General features: G+C 45.6%; 1 protein-coding gene across 1 annotated transcript; it reads right to left on the minus strand.

Annotated features, from left to right (window-relative positions):
- Positions 1–229: 229 nt before the first annotated feature.
- LOC147097399 (neuronal acetylcholine receptor subunit beta-4-like) lies at positions 230–21,001 on the minus strand. Its single transcript, XM_085972346.1, has 5 exons — positions 20,624–21,001; positions 18,192–18,236; positions 17,993–18,102; positions 15,826–16,798; positions 230–695 (listed from the first exon to the last, which is right to left on the minus strand). The coding sequence occupies exons 1-5, from the start codon at positions 20,816–20,818 to the stop codon at positions 558–560; spliced, it is 1,461 nt and encodes a 486-aa protein (XP_085828472.1). The 5' UTR covers positions 20,819–21,001; the 3' UTR covers positions 230–557.
- Between the last annotated feature and the right edge of the window lie 1,899 nt (positions 21,002–22,900).

The following is a 22,900-nucleotide window of genomic DNA, read 5'->3' on the forward strand; positions in this document are numbered from 1 at the left end:
GATACTGTGACGCGGTACTGATTTCCATTCGGTTCAACAGACCATTGCTTTAATGGCTCTTGCTTCCAGTACTGCGAGTTACTAGTGAGACCTGGGCTGGGGTTCGTGTCAACAGATCCAAGGGGAAAGCTGGTCCTTTCCATTCCAGTGTTCCTTTCTGAAGTTTCTTTTCATCACTGTCCAACAATGATGGCTTGAAACAAACGGGCTGACAAACTTTGTGCAGTGTTTTGGTTTATTTAGAACAATGCAGCTGTCAAAAACTGAATTTTTTTTTTACAAAGTTAAATAATCAGAAGTATTTTGTATCAAACCAAAACCTTGCTTGTTTTTACAGAAGTTGGTTATTAAGGCAAAGTTATGCTACAATTCATATAATAATGCCTTTTGTTATAGTGCAGCCATTTTGAAGATAGATAGATAGATATAGGAGACCATTCTGAAGGACACTGGAATCTGTGCATCACCGTTAAACACTCCAGCTTCCTGCTGCAAAACAGTCCGTGGTTAAAAAGTTCTGTGAACGATGAAAGTTTGTGCACAGAGGCAGAGATCCATCAGGGGTTGGTGATGTTGGGACTCTGACAAAATGGTTGTAGAAACAATCCGACTGTCCCCATAACACAAACTACGATAAAGACCCAGAGGAACAGGCGATCCACCACCATGGCTACATACTTCCAGTCTTCAGTCACCTGGAAGACAAGACATTCAACGCATTTTATATCTTGTTTATTACACGAGCCTTCTTTCTCCTACAGACAGTACTCCTCGAACAATCCAAGTTTCAAAACACTTTTTTTTATAATTCACACAACACAAAGCAAGACCACGCAGTAGATCTTTCAGTTCTTTTTCACTTCTCTGGAACCTTGCCCTTTTATACTCAGCCGGCTTGGCAAAGTCTCCCTCTACTCCAGTTGCATCTATCTATATATATAAACGAGTTGATCTGTCTGTCTATCTGTCTGTCTGTCCTCGGGTGTGCGTCTGTCCGGCTATGCGCTCGAAAGTTATAGAGCGTACCTATGCGCGCGTTACCTCCGAAGAAAGCTTACGCTTCCGAGACGGTCGTAAGCATATTTACTTTTCGGTCGGACGAAAATTGTTCGCGCCTTATGCAAAAAACCTTCAAAATTAAACTCATTATCTGCTACTTAACATTGATTGACTGACGTCAAGGTTCGACCAATCCTGTGCCGTCACGATTGACCAATCCTACAGTACAGTCCCCTGATGGTCAGCCAATCGGTGTGTGTGTGGGGGCGGGACTAATCGTTTTCATCTCAGGGATCTGGCAGCCATTGTTTCACTGCCATTACTTCAGCTTCCAGCTCAAACTACTCTCCTTATCCAGCTTTGAAAAAGTTAGTATCTCTTTTAAAAATAACATAAGATTTACCAAAAACGTTTTATAAGTACTTTCACTTTCATCTTTCAAGGTATTAAAAGGTAGCAATGTTGCCCGGCAGCAGATTGAGAGAGGGACACAGACAGGGTCCAAAAGCCTGGGACTCGATTTAAAATGTTGCCTGGCAGCAGATTCACAGAGGGACACAGAGAGGGCCCAAAGCCTCGCACTCGATTTAAACCGCCCGGCCCAAAACAGCCCTGGCAAAGCCGGGCTCCCCCAGCTAGTTTACTTATAAAAGTAAGGTTCCAGCCCTCAGCCATGGCTCAGTGGGTAGCACTCTCTCCTCTCAGTCAGAAGGTTGTGGGTTCAATCCCCACTCCAGAGACTTGAGTACGTAAAGCTAGGCTAACACTCCAGTGGAGCGCTGCACTGTCGGAGGTGCCATCTTTTGGATGAGACTTTAAAACTGAGGCCCCGTCTGCCCTTTCAGGTGGATGTAAAGATCCCGTGACGCTATTTCGAAGAAGAGCAGGGCAGTTATCTCCGGTGTTCTGGGGCTGTAATGTATATATACCTTAAGGGGGAGAACTACTTTTAACAGCTCCTGTATACTGTAGTACCGGCAGTGACCACACCTGTATATAAACCCTGAGTAGTGATCTGTATAGTTAGTTCTAGAGTAACCCTCATTCAGTAAACACCTGTTGAATCGTTCCCTGCAGTCTGTTGTCTGATTATTGAAGGACACAACATTAAGATACATGGACATAACAGTGGCGACGACGCAGATTCGAACCTACCTGCAACTCTGCATCACCTCCCAGGGATTTGCTCCTGGAGAACAGTGGAAGAAGGTCGAGTCCAGAAGCACAGGCGTCGACCACAGGCAACCGCCCAGTCATCCAGCGGAGATTTGAGCATCGCAGGGGAGGCTGTCGAGAGCCAGGCTTGGCTTTCCAGTCACGGTGGTCCAGCGAAACGGGCTGGCAACAGGTACTGCACAGACCCTTCCCGGACAACGGCGGGCTAGAGCCCAACCAAGCGGCACAGAAAAAGGCTGAGCAGCGTCGACGGGGGAGAGAGAGAGAGGGCAGAGCGCACAGGGCGCAGCCAGTGTTCAGGACCAAGCGGCGTCAACGGGGGAGAGAGACGAGAGAGAGCAGAGTGCAGCCGGTGGTCAAGGGCTGAGCAGCGTCAACGGGGGAGAGAAGCGCGCAGGAAAACACGAGGTGCTGTCATTGCCACAAGGACCGCAGAGAGCGGCGTTGGCAACAGCGCAGGAGCAGCGCACAAAACCCACAGGGCGTCGCCATTTGCCACGAGGACCGCCGAGAGCGGCGTTGGCAGCAGCATGGGAGACGCCATTTTAAGCCGCAGCGGGGAAGAAAGGAAAGCGCGGGAGATGCCATTTTAAGCCAGTCTAACCACACCCAAAAATGCTGAAGAGTGGCAGTATCACAGCGTTCGACAATGAAGTCGAAGATTGGACGACATATGTCGAACGCATAGAAGTATACTGCAAGGCGAATGAAGTGCCAGATGACAAGAAAGCGCTGGTATTGTTGAATTCAATGGGTGCAAAAACGTATGGCTTACTACGAAACCTAGTAACCCCAGAGAAGCCAGTAGAAAAGGATTTTGAAAACATAGTGTTAATCCTACAGGACCACTTAAACCCCACACCACTGCTGATAGCAGAAAGATTTAAGTTTCACAAAAGGAACCAGCATAAAGATGAAAGTAATGCTGAGTATTTAACGGAACTGCACAAGCTATCGAAACACTGCCAGTTTGGAACGGGACTAGCAGATACTTTAAGGGACAAGTTTGTGTGTGGGTTTCAAAGTGAAGGAACCCAGAAACGGCTTCTATCAGAAAAGGATCTTACGCTGGACAAGGCTTTCAGCATTGCAGTATCACATGAAGCAGCAGAACGGGGTGCTGCAGAGATACAACGGAGACCGCAAGAATATGGCACAAATGAAATGTCATACGGAACAGTGAAGTGCTATCGCTGCGGCAGAACAACACACGACCATAATGATTGCTGGTTCAAGGACAAAGTGTGCAGACAGTGTGGAAAAGTAGGACACATAGCAAGAGTCTGCAGGTCGGGAAAGAAAACCAGCAGCAAGAAATCTCCACAGGAGAAGTATAAGAAGGTACATAAGGTGACAGTGAGTAGTTCAGACGAACAGAAGAGTGATACAGACTCCGGAAGCAAGGAACTGGGTTGTCTGAAACTACATAATGTGATCAAAATGGAGGATCACCAAACTATCTGGGTCACGCTCAAGATAGCAGGAGTCCAAGTGAAAATGGAATTGGACACAGGATCAGCCCTAACAGTCATAAACCGAAGGGACTACAAGTGGCTATTCTCACATATACCCTTGAGAGATACAAAGATTGTCTTGAAGATGTACACGGGGCAAAAAGTCTACCTCAAAGGAAAAATAAGGGTGAACGTTATATATAACGGCAAGGAAACACCAAAAATGGACCTATATGTATTGCCAGATGGAGGACCACCACTACTAGGACGTGAATGGATCCGGAAGATACAGCTAGATTGGCATTCCATACAAGCACTGACTGTAGATGCCAAAAAGGGTGACGACGTCACACCTGGGCGACTGTCAAAAATGTTAACTGACTCACAAGAAGTGTTCCAGCAGGGACTCGGAACACTAAAAGGCATAACAGCGACGATCAAAATAGAGGAAAATGCAAGCCCAAAGTTTTTTAAGGCCAGACCGGTACCTTATGCGATCCGCCCAGCCGTCGAAGCAGAGCTGGAAGGTTTGGAACATTCAGGAGTACTGTCCAAAGTGGACTGGAGTGAGTGGGCTACACCCATCGTTCCTGTAATGAAGAGGTCATTGAGTAATACGCCTGGGGAACTGTGGTGATTATTCCTTGTTTAGTAAAAGTATTGTGATTGGTTGTTTGTTAACTGCCTTGAGATATATGTTGTAATCTCATTGGTAGTTGATGATCACATGATGTGTTGTGGCCACCTTAAATTCAGTTCTTTTCCAGCTTTGGTTGGGACTGGATGTGGGAATATGTGCTGCAGATTTTAAAGTTTATAAAACCTAGCTTTGGAAGGCAAATCTATTCTTTATTTCAATTTATTAACTTTATGTTAGAATGGAGCGATATCTTCAACCAGAACGATTCAAGGCTGACCCCAATTCTGCTGGAGTGGATGATAAATGGAAACATTGGTATTGTACATTTAAAAACGTTTTGGGCGTGTTGGATCAAGAGTCTCTAAATAAGCTGAATATGCTGATCAACTACATTGCTCTGGATGTATATAAATATATTTTGGACTGTAAAACTTATGAAGTGGCTATTTCTACATTGGAAAAGATTTTTGTTAAACCAAAGAATGAGGTATTTGCACGTCACCTTCTATCTGCCCGTAGGCAGCAGGTGGGAGAATCTTTGGATACTTATTTACAAGCACTTCGGTGCCTTAGTGTTAACTGTAATTATAAGGCCGTGACGGCTGAAGAGTATAAGGAAGAATCGGTACGGGATGCTTTTATTAATGGATTACTGTCTAGATCAATTCGTCAGCGGTTGTTAGAAAATAAGACTTTGGATCTTAAAAGTGCTTTTGAGCAAGCTTCTACATTGGATGTGGCTCAGAGAAGTTCGGATTCTTATGCTCTTTTTAATCGGCCTGCGACTATGGTTTCGGCAGTTTCGGATGAAAAGGAATTATGTGGACTTAATGGGAGTGGTTTACTAGATTCTGAAACAGTTTCTACTTCAGCGGCTGTTGCCTCTAGGATTCAGAAGTGTTATTTTTGTGGGAATATCCGGCACCCTCGTCTGAGGTGTCCTGCTCGGGAGGCTGTGTGTAGTAAATGCGGCAAGAGAGGTCATTATGCACGCGTGTGCAAATCATCAGGTTCAATTACCTCCTCCTCTCATGGTTTGGGAGGGCCCTCCTCCACTACCTCCTCTGTGACTATTCAGCCTTTAGATAGGGCGTTTATTGCATCAATTTCTGCTGCATTTGCTCATGGCCTAAACAAAGCTATAGTTACGGCTCAAGTTAATGGGTTGGAAGTGAAGGCCCTTATAGATATGGGCAGTACTGAGAGTTTTATAAGTCTTCAGTTTGCGAAGGAGAAGCATTTGAAAATTTCGCCTGTTACGTATCAGGTGTGTATGGCTCAGACGACCCTTACTTCACAAATAGCTGGTTGTTGCTTTGTGAAAATGATTCTTCTAGGTAATACGTATACTGATATACGCCTATCTGTTTTGCCTAATCTCTGTGCGGATATTTTGATTGGACATGATGTGCTTCAGTTACACGAGTCTCTTAGTCTTTCATTTGGAGGGACTAAGCCACCTTTATCTATTTGTGGATTAACCTCTTTATCTATTTCTCCATTATCACTTTTTTCCAATTTGTTGTCGGATTGTAAGCCAATTGTTACCAAGTCAAGAAGATATAGTAGTCAGGATAGAGAATTTATTAATTCTGAAGTTCAACGTCTCTTATTGGAAGGAATCATTGAACCTAGTTGTTCGCCTTGGCGAGCACAGGTAGTTGTCACGACTAACGAGAGACACAAGAAACGAATGGTGATAGACTATTCCCAAACTATTAATAGGTATACTCAATTAGATGCGTACCCTTTGCCTAAGATTGATGAGCTTATCAACAAAGTATCTCAGTATAAGGTTTTTAGCACTATTGATTTAAAGAGTGCTTATCATCAGATTCCTATTGTTAAGAAGGATCAACCATATACGGCCTTTGAGGCTGGTGGAAAGCTGTATCAGTTTTGCCGAATACCATTTGGTGTTACTAATGGTGTTGCTTGTTTTCAATGGGCAATAGATGCTTTTATAAGTGATAACTCCCTCTCTGACACCTTTTCATACTTAGATGACATCACAGTGTGTGGCAAATCAAGGGTGGAGCATGATTCTAATTTAAAAAGATTCCTTCAAGCTGCGGAAAAAGTTGGTTTAACTTTTAACAAAGAGAAATGTATCTTTTCGACTACTGAGGTAAATCTATTGGGGTATATTATCTCGGGAAACAAGATTAAACCAGATCCAGAACGTTTGCGACCATTGATTGATTTACCTTGTCCTACTAATTCTAAGGCTTTGCAACGAGTTGTTGGACTGTTTTCTTATTATTCTAATTGGATTGCAAATTTTTCACGGAAGATCCGGCCTCTTATTCGGGTTACGACATATCCTCTATCATGGGAGGCCAGGACATGTTTTGAGAATTTTAAAAAGGATATTTTAGGAGCAATTGTGCATTCTATTGATGAGCAGGTTCCCTTTGTGATCAAGACGGATGCTTCGGATTTTGCAATTGGGGCTACTCTGAACCAAAATGGAAGACCTGTGGCCTTTTTCTCACGTACTTTGAACAATAGTGAAAAAAGACATTCTTCAATAGAGAAAGAGGCATACGCAATAGTAGAAGCATTGCGTAAATGGAGACATTATTTATCGGGGCGACATTTCACGTTGGTAACTGATCAAAAATCTGTGTCCTTTATGTTTGATGTTAAACATTTTGGAAAGATCAAAAATGATAAAATAATGAGATGGAGGATTGAGTTGGCATGTTACCATTTTGACATAGTTTATCGTCCGGGGAAGGATAATGTTGCTGCTGATGCACTGTCGAGGGCTTATTGTTCTGTGATTCACGGAGATACGCTTATTAATCTTCACAATGCCTTATGTCATCCTGGGGTTACGAGGATGATACACTTTGTACGCAGTAAGAACTTGCCTTTTTCAGTTGAAGACGTCAAGCGGATGACTTCATCATGTTCTATCTGTGCTCGGTGTAAACCGAATTTCTTTAAGCCTCAACGAGCTCATCTTATAAAGGCTACTTCTCCTTTTGAACGTTTGAGCGTCGATTTTAAGGGGCCTCTTCCTTCAACTACTCAAAACCGATATGTATTTACTGTTGTGGATGAGTTTTCAAGGTTCCCTTTTGCTTTTCCTTGTGCAGATGTATCAGCTGCTACAGTTATTAAATGTCTGACTCAACTTTTTGTCATCTTTGGGATGCCTGCGTATATCCATTCGGATCAGGGAAGTTCTTTTATGTCTTCCCAGTTGAAGGAATACCTTCAGAGTCGGGGAATTTCTACTAGTAGAACTACCCCGTATAATCCCCAGGGTAATGGACAGTGCGAACGATACAATGGGGTGATCTGGAAGGCAGTTATGTTGGCTTTGACATCCCGGAACCTTAAGAATACACAGTGGGAAATGATACTGCCTGATGCCCTGCATTCCATTAGATCATTGCTTTCAACGGCTACTAATGTGACCCCCCATGAAAGGCTCTTTAACTATCCGCGGAGATCTACTACGGGATATTCGGTACCTTCATGGCTTACTATGCAGGGACCTGTGCTGCTTCGACGCCATGTTAGATTGTCAAAATATGATCCTTTGGTGGAGGAGGTGGAGCTGTTGGAGGCAAATTCCCAATATGCTCATATTCGATTCCAAGATGGGAAAGAAAGTACTGTTTCAATTAAAGACTTGGCTCCTTGTGGGGGCCAGCCCTCTTCTGAGGATATTAACAATAGTCATGATTCAGATAATGTGGATGCTGTTACAGATACTATGAATATTTCCAATCCGATTGCAGATAATTATACTTCTATTAGTCAGCCCTTGATAGATGTTTATGACCGTCCCAGTTTACCTTCTGATGGGATTTCTAATCCGGAAACCGTTGAAAATCGGGATATGGATAGCCTTCCTGCTGAAGATACTTCTGTGCCTTCTGGTGTGGGAGGGCAAGGAATTTCACCAAGGTTAAGAAGGTCGACACGAACAAGATATCCGGTCGACCGATTGAAAATGGACTTTTAAATTGATAGTAATGTTTTAAAATTGTTGAAATATTATAGTATATTGTTTTAGTTGAGAGATACTTAATACTTATGTGCAATGTTACTATTTGTTGTTGTTCACTTAGTATTGTGTCATGTGAACAGTTTTATTCTTGTTGTGCATAGTTTTAGTTGTAAATAATTAATTATAAATTGTAAAGGTTATTTAGGTTGGAGTATATTTTAAAAGGAGGGGTGAATGTGGTGATTATTCCTTGTTTAGTAAAAGTATTGTGATTGGTTGTTTGTTAACTGCCTTGGGATATATGTTGTAATCTCATTGGTAGTTGATGATCACATGATGTGTTGTGGCCACCTTAAATTCAGTTCTTTTCCAGCTTTGGTTGGGACTGGATGTGGGAAGATGTGCTGCAGATTTTAAAGTTAATAAAGCCTAGCTTTGGAAGGCAAATCTATTCTTTATTTCAGGAACCAAAGAAGGTTCGCATCTGTGGGGACTTTAAGGTGACAGTGAACCCAGTCCTTCACACTGTACAATATCCGCTTCCGCGGATTGAAGATATTTTCGCCTCGCTATCTGGAGGGAAATGCTTCATTAAGATTGATCTGGCCCAGGCGTACCTGCAAATGGAGGTAGAAGAAGCCTCGAAACAGTACCTCACGATCAACACTCATAAAGGTCTCTACCAATACAACCGGTTGGTGTTCGGGTAGCATCAGCTCTGGCTATTTGGCAAAGGGCAATGGAACAAGTCCTGCAAGGGATTCCAGGGACCCAGTGTTATTTGGACGACATCCTGGTCACGGGCGAAAATGACAGTGAGCACCTCGCCAACCTGGAGCAGGTGCTCACTAGATTGAAGGAATATGGGCTCCGAGCTAATCGCCACAAATGCGAGTTTTTCCAGAAGCAGATCTCGTATTGTGGCCACGTTATTGATAAAGAGGGGTTACATAAGTCCCCTGAAAAGATTGAGGCAGTAGTCAAGGCTCCAGCACCGGAAAATGTGTCACAACTGAGGTCGTTCCTCGGGCTGGTGAACTACTACCATAAGTTCTTGCCGAATTTGTCTACCGTACTACACCCACTGAACACCCTACTGCAAACCGGGGTACCATGGAAGTGGAGTGACGAATGTAAACGAGCTTTCCAGAAGAGCAAAGCATTGATCACATTAAAAGAGGTGTTGGCTCATTTCAACCCAGCACTACCAATTCGGTTGGCGTGTGATGCATCACCCTATGGCATTGGAGCGGTGCTGTCGCACAAATTCCCGGACGGCTCGGAGAGGCCAGTAGCCTTTGCGTCTCGGTCACTAACCTTAGCCGAGCGTAACTACGCCCAGATTGACAGGGAGGCCCTCAGCCTAGTGTGGGGAGTGAAAAAGTTCAATCACTATCTGCACGGGCAGAAGTTCACCTTGCTGACTGACCACCAACCACTTGTCTCCATCTTTAATCCAAAGAAGGGCGTTCCGGTGATGACTGCGCAACAGCTACAAAGATGGTCCCTTTTTCTAGGGGCGCACCAATATGAAATCGAGTATAAGGGCACGAAACAGCATGGAAACGCTGATGGGCTATCACGCCTGCCACTGCCTACTGCGGAGGAAGCACCAGCAGTGGATCCTGTCGAAATATTTCATTCGACTATAATTGAATGCTTGCCAGTAACTAACGCTGGTATAGAGAAGGAGACCCGAAATGACCCGACACTGTCTCGGGTATATGATTTGATGGTGAAGGGATGGCCAGCACATGGCGACTCACTGTTGCCAGCATTCTCATCCAGAAGAGAACAGCTGTCAGTATGCCAGGGGACCTTGATGTGTGGATCCCGAGTGGTAATTCCACCCAAGTTAAGGGAGAGAGGGCTCAATGAGCTTCACGAAGGTCATCGGGGAGGGGTGAAAATGAAAAGCCTTGCTAGGGCTTATGTGTGGTGGCTGGGGATCGATCAGCAAATCGAGGACCTGACAAAGAGCTGCTCAGGATGCCAGAAGGTCCAAAATGCACCACCACATGCCCCTCTACACCCATGGGAGTGGCCCTCATCTCCATGGCAATGGGTGCATATTGATTTTGCTGGTCCATTCATGGACTCAATGTTTTTAATAGCCGTGGATGCGCACTCAAAATGGCCTGAGGTGATCAAAATGTCCTCCACCACCACGGAGAAAACTATTGCAGTCCTACGGACCATTTTTGCCAGGAATGGTTTGCCAGAGCAGATTTGCTCTGATAATGGATCACAGTTTATGTCCGAAGAGTTTCGAAGATTTATGAAAAGGAATGGGGTAAGGCATTACACATCCGCCCCGTATCATCCGGCCACAAATGGATTGGCTGAGAGGTTCGTACAAACCTTTAAAAAAGCAGTAAAGGCCATGTGCGATGACGACATTCCACTGCAGCATAAGGTGGACAATTTCCTGTTAGCCTACAGAAATGCGACACGTGCTGTCACCAACCAGGCCCCGGCCATGATGTTCTTTAACCGAAGGTTGAGATCTCGTCTGGATTTGCTCAGACCAAATGTACGAAGAGAAGTTGAGAGTAAGCAATTCCAGCACATCAATGAGAAGCCGACAAGGAGCTTCAATGTAGGGCAACCAGTCTTGGCCCGCGACTACCGAACAGAGGAATGGCAACCAGGAACGATATGCACACGGCAGGGGCCACTAATGTACACAGTGGATGTTGGGGAGAACATTGTGAGACGCCATGCTGACCAGATCCTAGAGTCACAGGAACGAGTCAACCCCATGTCTCGGCCATACGTACCTGGTGAGGAACCCGACGCACAGGTCGCATCTACCTCAGAAACAATAGCATTGGAAGCTGATGAATCAACTGACGACAGGGTGCTAGAATCGCCTCCGCACCAAGAGCGAGACACTCGGGAAAGGCGTTATCCAGAAAGAATCAGGAAGCCTCCCCAGAGACTGAATATATGAATGGACTATTTTCATATAACATTGTATATTAAAAATGTTAATTGTTAAATGAATATTATGGTACTGTTAATCTAAAAGGGGAGGAATTGTAATGTATGTAATGTATATATACCTTAAGGGCGAGAACTACTTTTTACAGCTCCTGTATACTGTAGTACCGGCAGTGACCACACCTGTATATAAACCCTGAGTAGTGATCTGTACAGTTAGTTCTAGAGTAACCCTCATTCAGTAAACACCTGTTGATCGTTCCCTGCAGTCTGTTGTCTGATTATTGAAGGACACAACATTAAGATACACGGACATAACAGGGGCCAATATTTATCCCTCACTTATCAACATCATTAAAAACATTATCTGGTCATTATCACATTCCTATTTGTGGGAGCTTGCTGTGTGCAAATTGGCTGCTGCGTTTCCTACATTTAAAAAAAATACTGCACTGGCTGTAAAGTGCTTTGGGATATCCTGAGGTTGTGAAAGGCACTAAATAAGTACAAGTCTTTCTTTTTCTTAAGGGGATCAGGACCCTCATCAGCTTGCACTGTCAGAGGTGCCGTCTTTCAGATGAGACTTTAAACTGAGGCCCCCTCTGCTATTTCAGGTGCATGTAAAGATCCCAGGGCCCTCAATCACCCTGCTACAATATCAATATTTTTTTTTGCAATAGTCTAATTTTCCTCTCCTCTCCTAACATGCTGCTGTACAGTCCTGGGGGTACCCGCCCTCTCGGGTAACTCGCCTAAGAAGCCAATCTTCATGTGCGGGTCCAGCCCGTCACTCTTAGCAAGTGACATAACCGTGCAAGGCAAAGCAGGCCAGCCCCCCCGATCTGTGCCGACACGTTCCAACAAAGAGCAACTGAACGGAGATCAGGAGTGGGAACTCTGACTTCTTCCTCAGTCCATCGAATCTTACAGCACAGAAGGAGGCCATTCGGCCCATCGTGCCTGTGCCGGCTCTTTGAAAGAGCGATCCAATTAATCCCACTCCCTGGCTCTTTCCCCGCAGCCCTGCAATTTTTTCCTTTTCAAGTATTTCTCCAAATTCCCTTTTGAAAGTTACTGTTGAATCTGCTTCCACCGCCCTTTCAGGCAGCGCATTCCAAGAAGAAGAATATATTGCATTTTACGTGTGCAATATTTCTATCATGACAACTCGCTGCATCAAAAAAAACTCCTCCTCCTCCCCCTCTGGTTCTTTTTTGCCAATTATCTTAAATTTATTTCCCTGGTTACTGACCCTCCTGCCAGTGGAAACAGTCCAGAGCTAATTGTAGCACTCTGACATCCAGGACAAAGCAGCTGCTTGATTGGCACCCCATCCACCACCTTAAACATTCACTCTCTCCACCACCGGCGCACCGTGGCTGCAGTGTGTACCATCTACAAGATGCACTGCAGCAACTCGCCAAGGCTTCTTCGGCAGCACCTCCCAAACCCGCGACCTCTACCACTGAGAAGGACAAGGGCAGCAGGCGCACGGGAACACCACCACCTCCAAGTTCCCCTCCAGGTCACACACCATCCTGACTTGGAAATATATCGGCTGTTCCTTCATCGTCGCTGGGTCAAAATCCTGGAACTCCCTCCCTAACAGCACTGTGGGAGCACCTTCACCACACGGACTGCAGCGGTTCAAGAAGGCGGCTCACCACCACCTTCTCAAGGGCAGTTAGGCAATAAATACTGGCCTTGCCATCCCAAGAATTAATATAAAAAAATAAAAAAATGACTGTCTGATATACTGAGATCAGCTACCCCAGCACGGAGCAGGAATTGAACCTAGGACCTCCTGGTGTGTGAGGCCCAGTACCATCCATGGTGCCTATCTGTACAAAGCCATTGGCCGATCTCACATCTCCCTTTAATGAAACTCTTGTTTCCTTTAGGCTTTGATTTCAAACTAATTTCGTTTACTTCCACTATAATGGTTCTCTGGAGTAATTATGCAGAGTTTGCCCAGTGCTGCGTGAAAACTCTTCAGGGACGTTTCGACTCAATGCCTACAGTCATCTTCAGCGCTCTGCTGGCTTTCAATTTGAATCCGTGAGTCAAAACCTCCTGGCAAAGGCTCCCCCGACAGAACCAGAGGCGGAAGCGCCATTTATCAGACTCAGCCCTCAGTTCACCGAATCTCGTGTACGAAAAGAAAGATAGAGGGAAGAAAGGGCTTGCATCATACAGCACCTTTCACAACCTCAGGACGCCGCAGGATGGCAGGGCAACACTCCCTCATTTCATGCGGGATTTAGATTCCCCATTCACATTCGCTCTCTCCTATCTTTAAACGCTTTGGTGAAGTTTGTGCTCGTCAAGAGAAGAGATATTCATGCCGATCAAGTGGAACACTTTTCCATTTCATACGCCCACCTTCGCATCAAGCATCCCTAGGCCAGCTGCAGCACAGTTAACGCTCGCACTACCTCGCCCCAACAATGCACTCCAGTCCCAATCTCAGAAAAGCGTCCCGTGGGACTTTTTTCCTCATTTCTGCTATCATCCATCGTTTGGCATTTCTGCGTGAGCACCCGGGAAGGTGCCGCACACCTCGAGTCTCTTCGCCGGGAGCAAGCGGAAGCCAAGCGCAAGCAGCGCAAGGAACGCATGTCAACCCAAGCACCCCACCCACCCGCCCCTTCAACCACCGTCTGCCCCACCTGTGACAGAGACTGTAGGTCCCGCATTGGACTCATCAGTCACCTGAGAACGCATTTTTAATGTGGAAGCAAGTCTTCCTCGGTTCCGAGGGACTGCCTAAGAGAGAAACTGATTGCCTAGTGACCGTCAACCTCACTATAATGGGTTTAATTATTGAATGGAAGTGAGCTGGTTAAGCTATGATAATGTGCAGGGTCCCTTTAATTAAATATTTGGGAATGGTCTCACATCTTTGACTACTCGACACTGACGTGAATCCTGTCATTCATGTGGAAATAACTTATGAAATAATACTGGGCGGCCTGCTGGTGGCGCTGTCCAGGGAGAGTATAAATACTCAGGCACAGGCCCAGCTTGCTCAGGACATTCTTTAACAGGAACTAGTGAAGGACACAACTAGACCTCCATGTTGTAAAACAGTTGATTAAAGCTTTGTTTAATGCTTAGACCAAGTGCCTAGTAGTTTTCTTACATCAGACACGATATAAGAAAAAGGTCATTATCTGAAAGGTGATCCCTCTCCCACCTATAGCTTCCAACCTCTCCATAGCAACCTTGGTTTTTAATTGTGGCAAGTTATTCCATCAATGTTACTACAATCAGTGCTCCTTGGAATCTCTCTTGTTCCCCAAATACTCTGCCCTACTTCTTCTTTCTCATTCCTACATCCTCCCCGTGTTGAAATCAAGATTCATCGTACCATCTCCTCTAACTTACTCTTTCCCAGCACCTCAAAGCTATGGATCTCCTCACCTCTCTTCAGTCTTCCTCCTACTACAGGGTTTTAAAATCCAAGCTTGGCATCACCTATTCACTACCACCTTCTCTCCTACTTGGTGCTCTCCTTCACTTGGCCCATAGTTTCTTAAAAGCAGATGGACACGAACAACAAACTTAACACTGCTTTAAGTGGGTCAACAGTGTGACAAATTAAAGCCCAAAAAGACAGACTTACATTTCTACAGCGCCTTTCACGACCTCAGGATGTCCCAAAGCGCTTTACAGCCAATGAACTACCATTTGAAGTGTAGTCACTGTTGTAACATAGAAACATAGAAGATAGGAGCAGGAGTAGGCCATTCGGCCCCTCGAACCTGCTCCGCCATTCAATGAGATCATGGTTGATCATCCAAATTCAGTACCCTGTCCCTGCTTTCTCCCCATATCCCTTGACCCCTTTAGCCTTAAGAAATATATCTAACTCCTTCTTGAATATATTTAATGAATTGGCCTCAACTGCCTTCTGTGGTAGAGAATTCCACAGGTTCACCACTCTCTGGGTGAAGTAATTCCTCCTCATCTCTGTCCTAAATGGCTTACCCCTTATCCTTAGACCCCTGGTTCTGGACTCCCCGACCATCGGGAACAGCCTTCCTGCATCTAGTCTGTCTAGTCCTGTTAGAATTGTATAAGTTTCAATGAGATCCCCTCTCATTCTTCTAAACTCCAGCGAGTATAAGCCCAATTGACCCAATCTCTCCTCATACGTCATTCCTGCCATCCCAGGGATCAGTCTGGTGAATCTTCGCTGCACTCCCTCCATGGCAAATGTACATTGTAATGTAGGAAACGCTGCAGCCAATTTGCGCACAGCAAGCTCCCACAAACAGCAATGCGATAATGACCAGATCATCTGTTTTAGTGATGTTGGTCCAGGGATAAATATTATCAGGACACGGGGAGAACTCTCCTGCTCTTCTTTGATCAGTGCCAGGGGATCTTTTATGTCCACCAGAGAGGGCAGACGGGGCCTCGGTTTAACGTCTCATCTGAAAGACGTCACCTCTGACATTGCAGCACTCCCTCAGCACTGGGAGTGTCCGCCTAGACTTTCTGCTCAAGTCTCTGGAGTGGGACTTGAACCCACAACCTTCAGACTCAAAAGTGAGAGTGCTGCCCACTGAGCCACGGCTGACCCCACATAAGCCCAGATGCTGGATCTGCGGCTCCACTTGATCTAGTAAAGTCGCACTTACACTCTGATTTTCATCATCGCTCCTCATGTGGTCTGCTATGAATTTCACCCCATCGATGGCCTCCTGCACTTCGGAGGAGTATTTTGTGGAAGTTCTCAGCCTTAAGTCTTGGTGGCAGCCAAAACCGTCAGGTGCTTCTATTATGTTCAAGTCATAAACTTTGGCAGATGTTGGGTTTATAAAGAAAGCGGAGTTCTTGTGGCTGTCTTCTGGACTCACATGGGCACTGCAGAAGTTGCTCTTCCCGTGTCGGTGCAACCTTTGTTTAGCGCAATCGTTTTGAGGTCTCTTTATGAACAGGAGGGAAGGCAGCCTATCCAGGAAAACGGTCTTCACCCACTGGGGCATGGTGTGTGTGCTGGGAGAGCGATGGTGAACGTTCAGCACACAGACACTGGTCACTATCGAAAATGTCACCAGCACCATGGTGAACATGAGATACTTCCCAATCAGTGGCACATCTAAGGAGGTTGGAGGGACAATCTTGGAAATCAGCAGGAGAAACACAGTCAAGGCTAGCAGAACGGAGATACACAGAGTCATCTTCTCGCCACTGTCTGACGGGAGATAAAACACCAGAATGGCCAGCGAGGTTATGAGAATACACGGGATGATGAGGTTGACGGTGTAGAAGAGGGGCTTCCTTTTAATGATGAAGTCATATGTCACATCGACATAAGTTGGGTCCAATGGGTTTGTGTTTCTTCTCCCTGGGAGTGACACTATGTCCCACTCCCCGCTGGGAGTGAAATCGTCCATGCTTGCGCTATCGGTTTTGGGGATCAGGTCGATTTCCGTGTGGTCGTAGGTCCATGACCGGAATTTCATGGTACAGTTTTGCTGGTCAAAGGGAAAATGCTTGACTTCGATCTTGCAGGCGCTCTTGTAGATGGCAGGCGGCAACCAGTAGATGCTTCCGTTGAACGAGATGATGACGTTGGTGTAGAGAGAGACTTCGTAGGTCCCGTCAGCACTAAAGTGAGGGAGAAAGGATTGTGGAGATAAATAGAGGGAAAGTGATAAAGAAGGAATAAAGCACGAATGAAAAGCGGCGCTGGGCAAAATTGGAGTGGAGTCGATAAGGCATGAGTTGAAATTGCACGGTGTTCACATGACGTTCCTCTATTTGCTATTTAACAGAGACTTCAGCTTATTTATTTCAAATGGTTTAACGCACTCTTAAAGAAAGACTTGCATTTCTATAGCGCCTTCCACGGCCATCAGACGTCCCAAAGCGCTTTACAGCCAACGAAGTACTTTTTGAAGTGTAGTCACTGTTGTAATGTAGGAAACGCAGCAGCCAGTTTACACTCAGCAATATGGTAATGACCACATAATCTGTGTTTAGTGATGTTGGTTGAGGGATAAATATTGGCCCAGGACACCAGGGAGAACTCCCCCTGCTCTTCTTCGAAATAGTGGCCGTGGGATCTTTTACGTCCACCTGAGAGAGCAGACGGGGCCTCGGTTTAACGTCTCATCCGAAAGACGGCACCTCCGACAGTGCAGCACTCCCTCAGCACTGCACTGGGAGTGTCAGCCTAGATTATATGCTCAAGTCTCTTGGAGCGGGACTTGGACCCACAACCTTCTGACTCAGAGGCAAGAGTGCTGCCCACTGAGCCACGGCTGACACTTAATAAATAGCAGATCTAAAGATTTCGTATGAACTGTTAATGCACTGGCTACCAATATCTCACAGCACAGTTGAAACAAGTTTGTGTGGAATTCCTGCATCCGTTATTTTACCTAAAGTGTTAATTAATTTACTTTAGGTTAGTTAATGACATTTTTATAATAACGGTCGCAGGAATTTCATACGAATATATTAACGCATCCCTTACTAACACCACAGAGCATGACATCAATCCAACGTAAAAGATCCCACGGCCACTATTTCGAAGAAGAGCAGGGGGAGTTCTCCCCGGTGTCCTGGGCCAATATTTATCCCTCAACCAACGTCACTAAAAACAGATGATCCGGTCATTATCACATTGCTGTTTGTGGGAGCTTGCTGTGCGCAAATTGGCTGCTGCATTTCCTACATTACAACAGTGACCACACTTCAAAAAGTATTTCATTGGCTGTAAAGCGCTTTGGGGCGTCCTGAGGTGGTGAAAGACGTTATATAAATGCAAGCCTTTCCTTATATGGGCTTTGAACCTACTTGTTATACAGTACGATATCTGGGAGCCAGATGCGCTTAGCATATATCCGTAGCTTGCGAATCCCTTCAAACTCCTCAGGGTCCCAGCTCAGCCGATAGTCCAACCACTCCTGCAAGGAAGCACACAAGCAGAAGTGATCCCGTCTCCACGCCTGGAGTGGACATTTCCACATTCTAGAAAACACTGAGAGCCACTGACCTGTTTTAACCAGACGTTTGTTGTCATTATCTGTTCGCGTTCATTCTAAACACAAGGGGGGGACATCAGAGAGTTAACATGAACAATATTTGCAAATGCCACGGAATGGTTTTAGGCATGCCTAAAGCCCATGTAGAGTGGGGTATAGTCCCAGGTTCATACACTATTAGTTGAGGCCAATTCATTAAATATATTCAAGAAGGAGTTGGATATATTTCTTAGGGCTAAAGGGATCAAGGGATATGGGGAGAAAGCAGGGACAGGGTACTAAATTTGGATGATCAGCCATGATCGCATTGAATGGCGGAGCAGGCTCGAGGGGCCAAATGGCCTACTCCTGCTCCTATCTTCTATGTTTCTATTACAATGCGGTTAGAGTCCCAATCTGTGTTGCATCAGCCGATCTCAGCTAGGAGCATCAGCTATCCAGTGACCCTCTGTGTGGAAAGTGGGTGTCACCTGGGGACAGAATTGGGCAGGAACACGGGGATGCACAGGTTCAGGAAAGATCCGTCTGGCTGGTCCCTCTGCCTTGATCGCGTACCCTGCCGACACTGGCTGTGTAGGCTCACACAAGAGGTACAGCCACTTGGGTGAGGGACCAGGGGGCTGCCTGTGGAACCATGGCCCAGCATAAAACAGCAACTTTAGGAGAGGAGGGGAGACCACTGGTGGGGGAAGGAACACAGAAAACTTACATGCACACATCATACCATAACAAAATCCTCAAACTATCATTTAGCGACCTGGATAAATAAGGTATAAAATAAAAACAGAAAATGCTGGAAATACTCAGCCGGTCAGGCAGCATCTGTGGAGAGAGAAACAAAGTTAACGTTTCAGGTCGATGACCCTTCGTCAGAACTGGAAAAAGTTGGAGATGGAACAGGTTTTTAAGCAAGTGTAGGGGCAGGGAGAGGGGGGAGGGGAGGAAAGAACAAAAGGGAAGGTCTGTGATAGGCTGGAAGGCGGGAGAGGTTAAGAGACATTAACAGAGATTAAGAGATGGTGCGGGGCCAAAGGAGATGGTAATGGGACAAGTTAAGAAACAAAAGATGGCTCTAGATGAAGTGTAAATGGCGATGGCAGAATGATCGACAGCTGCCATGTGGGAGGGAGAAAAAAAAATAAACGGAAAAAAAAGGATAGGGGTCTGAAATTGTTGAACTCGATGTTGAGTCCAGAAGGCTGTAAAGTGCTTAATCGAAAGATGTAAAAGTGCCTAATCGAAAGGGTAAATAAGGTCTCAGCTGTGGCTCAGTGGTAGAACTATTGTCTCTGAGTCAGAGGGTGTGGGTTCAGGCCTCACTCCAGATACTTGATCGCATACTCCACGTTGACACTGCGGGAGTGCTGCACTGTCACAGGTGCTGCCTTTCAGGTGAGATGTTAAACCGAGGCCCCGCCTGCCCTCTTGGGTGGATGTAGAAAGATCCCACAGATCTGTTTAAAGAAGAGCAGGGGGAAGTTCTCCCCAGTGTCCTGGCCAACATTTATCCCTCGACCATCATCACTAAAGAAAATTGATCTGATTATTTATCTCATTGCTGTTTGTGGGAGCTTGCTGTGTGTAAGTTAACTGCTGCGATTCCCTGCATTACAACATCTGGAAATCAAACTCTGCTCCCTAGCCACCGACTCCATCCCTCTCCCTAACATCTGTCTGAGGCTGAACCACAACCCTACCATCATATTTGACCCTGAACTGAGCTTCCAAACACACATCCGCGCCATAACTAAGAACGCCTATTTTCACCTCTGTAACATCGCCCATCTCCGCCCTTGCCTCAGCTCATCCACTGCTGAAACCCTCATCCATGCCTTTGTTACCTCTAGACTTGACTATTCCAACACACTCCTGGCTGGCCTCCCACATTCCACCCTACGTAAACTTGAGGTCATCCAAAACTCGGCTGCCCGTGTCCTAACTCGCACCAAGTCCCGTTCACCCATCACCCCATGCTCGCTGACCTACACTGGCTCCCGGTTAAGCAACGCCCCAATTTCAAAATTCTCATCCTTGTTTTCAAATTCCTCCATGGCCTCGCCCCTCCCTATTTCTGTAATCTCCTCCAGCCCCACAACCCCCCGAGATATCTGCGCTCCTCTGATTCTGCCCTCTTGAGCATCCCTGATTATAATTGCTCCACCATTGGTGGCCGTGCCTTCTGTTGCCTGGGCCCTAAGCTCTGGAATTCCCTGCCTAAACCTCTCCGCCTCTCTCTCCTCCTTTAAGACGCTCCTTAAATCCTACCTCTTTGACCAAGCTTTTGGTCACCTGTCCTAATATCTCCTTATGTAGCTCAGTGTCAAATTTTGTTTGATACATTCCCGTGAAGCGTCTTGCGATGTTTTACTACATTAAAGCCGTTCTATAAATACAAGTTGTTGATTATACCTTGGCTACAGACCCTAAGGCCTTGTTGACTTACCACATTGATGAGCTGCGCCAACGAGACCTGAAAGGTAATAGAGACCAGCTCAGAGTTGTTGATAGACGGTCGGATCAGCTTATTGTATTTCTCAGTGCTCAGGAGGTGATTCATTAGCTTCTCCTCAACCTCTGCACCGTAGCCTGTGGCGGAGGAGGAAACAGCACACTTTTCAGACCAGCGTTTCAAATCCATTAAACCTCTTCATTTTCCCCCCCTGCCTCTTTCAAAATCTTTCCTCGGCGCAAACTATTCCCCGGTCAAGAGCGCAGCTGGAGCACCTTGCCCAGGCCTCCGCCTCTGAAGAACCTGAGCCAGCTGCGAGGGGGATATTACGCGGCTGGGTTAGTTTGACCCTGGCTCCAGCTCAGAGACGGGACGGTGAACGATATAGACGTCACAGAGGTGAGGTGCCTGCTCTTCGCTTTGTGACCCACTGGGGTCGCCAACTCTGGTTGGATGTAGCCCTGGAGGTTACGTCACATGACCTCCTGACTTGAACCGCCCCACTCGGTCAAACAGCCTGTTTTCCCCACCCCCATTTCCCCGCCCCCAAACTGCCTTTTAATCTGTTTCATTTCCTGCCTTTTTCTCTCAGTTCTGAAGAAGGGTTTCGATCTGAAACGTTGACTCTATTTCTCCCTCCACGGATGTTGCCTGGCCTGCTGAGTTTTTCCTCCAGCATCTTCTGTTGTTACTATGGATTTTCTGTTTTTTCTTTTAAGCAGGAGGGCCAGATGAGTGTTGATGGTGCAGGATTACCAAGATATAGAAATGACTTCAAGGTGTTACAGAGCTTGAACTTTGCTGGAAAAGTGCAGCGGGAGTTCCAGTAATGTTCAGAATCTAAGACATTCATGGATCTCGAATGTCCCAGCATGGTGACAAAATTGGGCTTAAGACTTTGCTTTTTTAAATGCTTGGAATTAACTATTTGGAGTCATGTGTCATCTTCCGAGACAGATTGGTCAAGAGGGACGATAAAGGACTTACATCCAAACGTGATTGTAAATACTTTTGTTTTCTTTTGTTAACTCACAAGCCTGGACAGAATTTGTTGGAGAAATTAAAATTGATTAGATAAAGTGATACATGTTGCTGCTCAAGCACCCGGGAAGGGAAATTTATCTGAAATTTAAGGGGATAATCACATTTTATTTTTGAAAAGGTCCAGTCTACGTGGTTCTGTCTAAACTGTGTTAACAAGGAAGTTTTTGGGAGGAGACTGTTGTGTTAAAGGTAACTAACATCCCTCATCTTGCAGACTGAATTGCTCTCTGGTATATTTTGAGGAATAGAAGGTCCAATAAGAGGTTAAATGGTAATGATCATATCGTATTGGATGGCAAAGTTTCTCCAGGGCTGCTGAATGAGATGAATTGGTAATAAACAGGGGTTAGGAAAACATAGAAACATAGAAGATAGGAGCAGGAGTAGGCCATTCAATGCTGATCATCCAAATTCAGTACCCTGTCCCTGCTTTCTCCCCATATCCCTTGATCCCTTTAGCCTCAAGATGTGTGCACGAATCCCTGAGTAACATAAAACACATGGGCATGATTCTTAAAGATTTCAATTTGGCATTGAGGTACATTCTATTGAAAGTCAGGAAAGTGTAGGTGAGAATCATTAATTGAAAGGTTTCTCTTGGAGATGTTTGTGTCTTTGCCTATACCGAGCAATGAGGAAAATGTATTTGATAGCCTGGTCACTACCCTAAACATTGGGACCATGCAGGGAGAGATGGGAAGAAGACCTTCGATCTTTCGATAAGTTAACTTAAAAGTCCAGGAATGGCTTGTATGTGATGTCAAGTGTGGTATGATATTGGGATACCGGTGTGTGTGCAAATCTGATATGTTGCGTATCAGGCAACTAGCCCGTGGAAATGCATGGTGAAGATGTACTGAAGAACGGGTCTCAGACAGGCCCAGTTATTTGACAACAGCACGACATGAAATGGTTAATGTGGCCCAGGAGAGTGAGACAACTTTGAAAGGCACTGATAATATACTCCAATAGCGAAACTGACGTTTAATGAAACAACGTAGGGTTAAACGTACTGGCACCTATCGGGGGGACTGAAATTAAAAGTAAGGTGGGATATATGTTTCTATAGGGACAGGGTACTGAATTTGGATGATCAGCCATGATCTCATTAAATGGCGGAGCAGGCTCGAGGGGCCGAATGGCCTACTCCTGCTCCTATCTTCTATGTTTCTATGTTTCTATAGAATTTGTATTTCTAAAATTCATGGTTGAATTCCTTTTGAGTTA

Source organism: Somniosus microcephalus, chromosome 32, assembly GCF_052327205.1.
Source record: "Somniosus microcephalus isolate GS21.2 chromosome 32, FLI_Smic_1.0, whole genome shotgun sequence".
Lineage (NCBI taxonomy): Eukaryota > Metazoa > Chordata > Chondrichthyes > Squaliformes > Somniosidae > Somniosus > Somniosus microcephalus.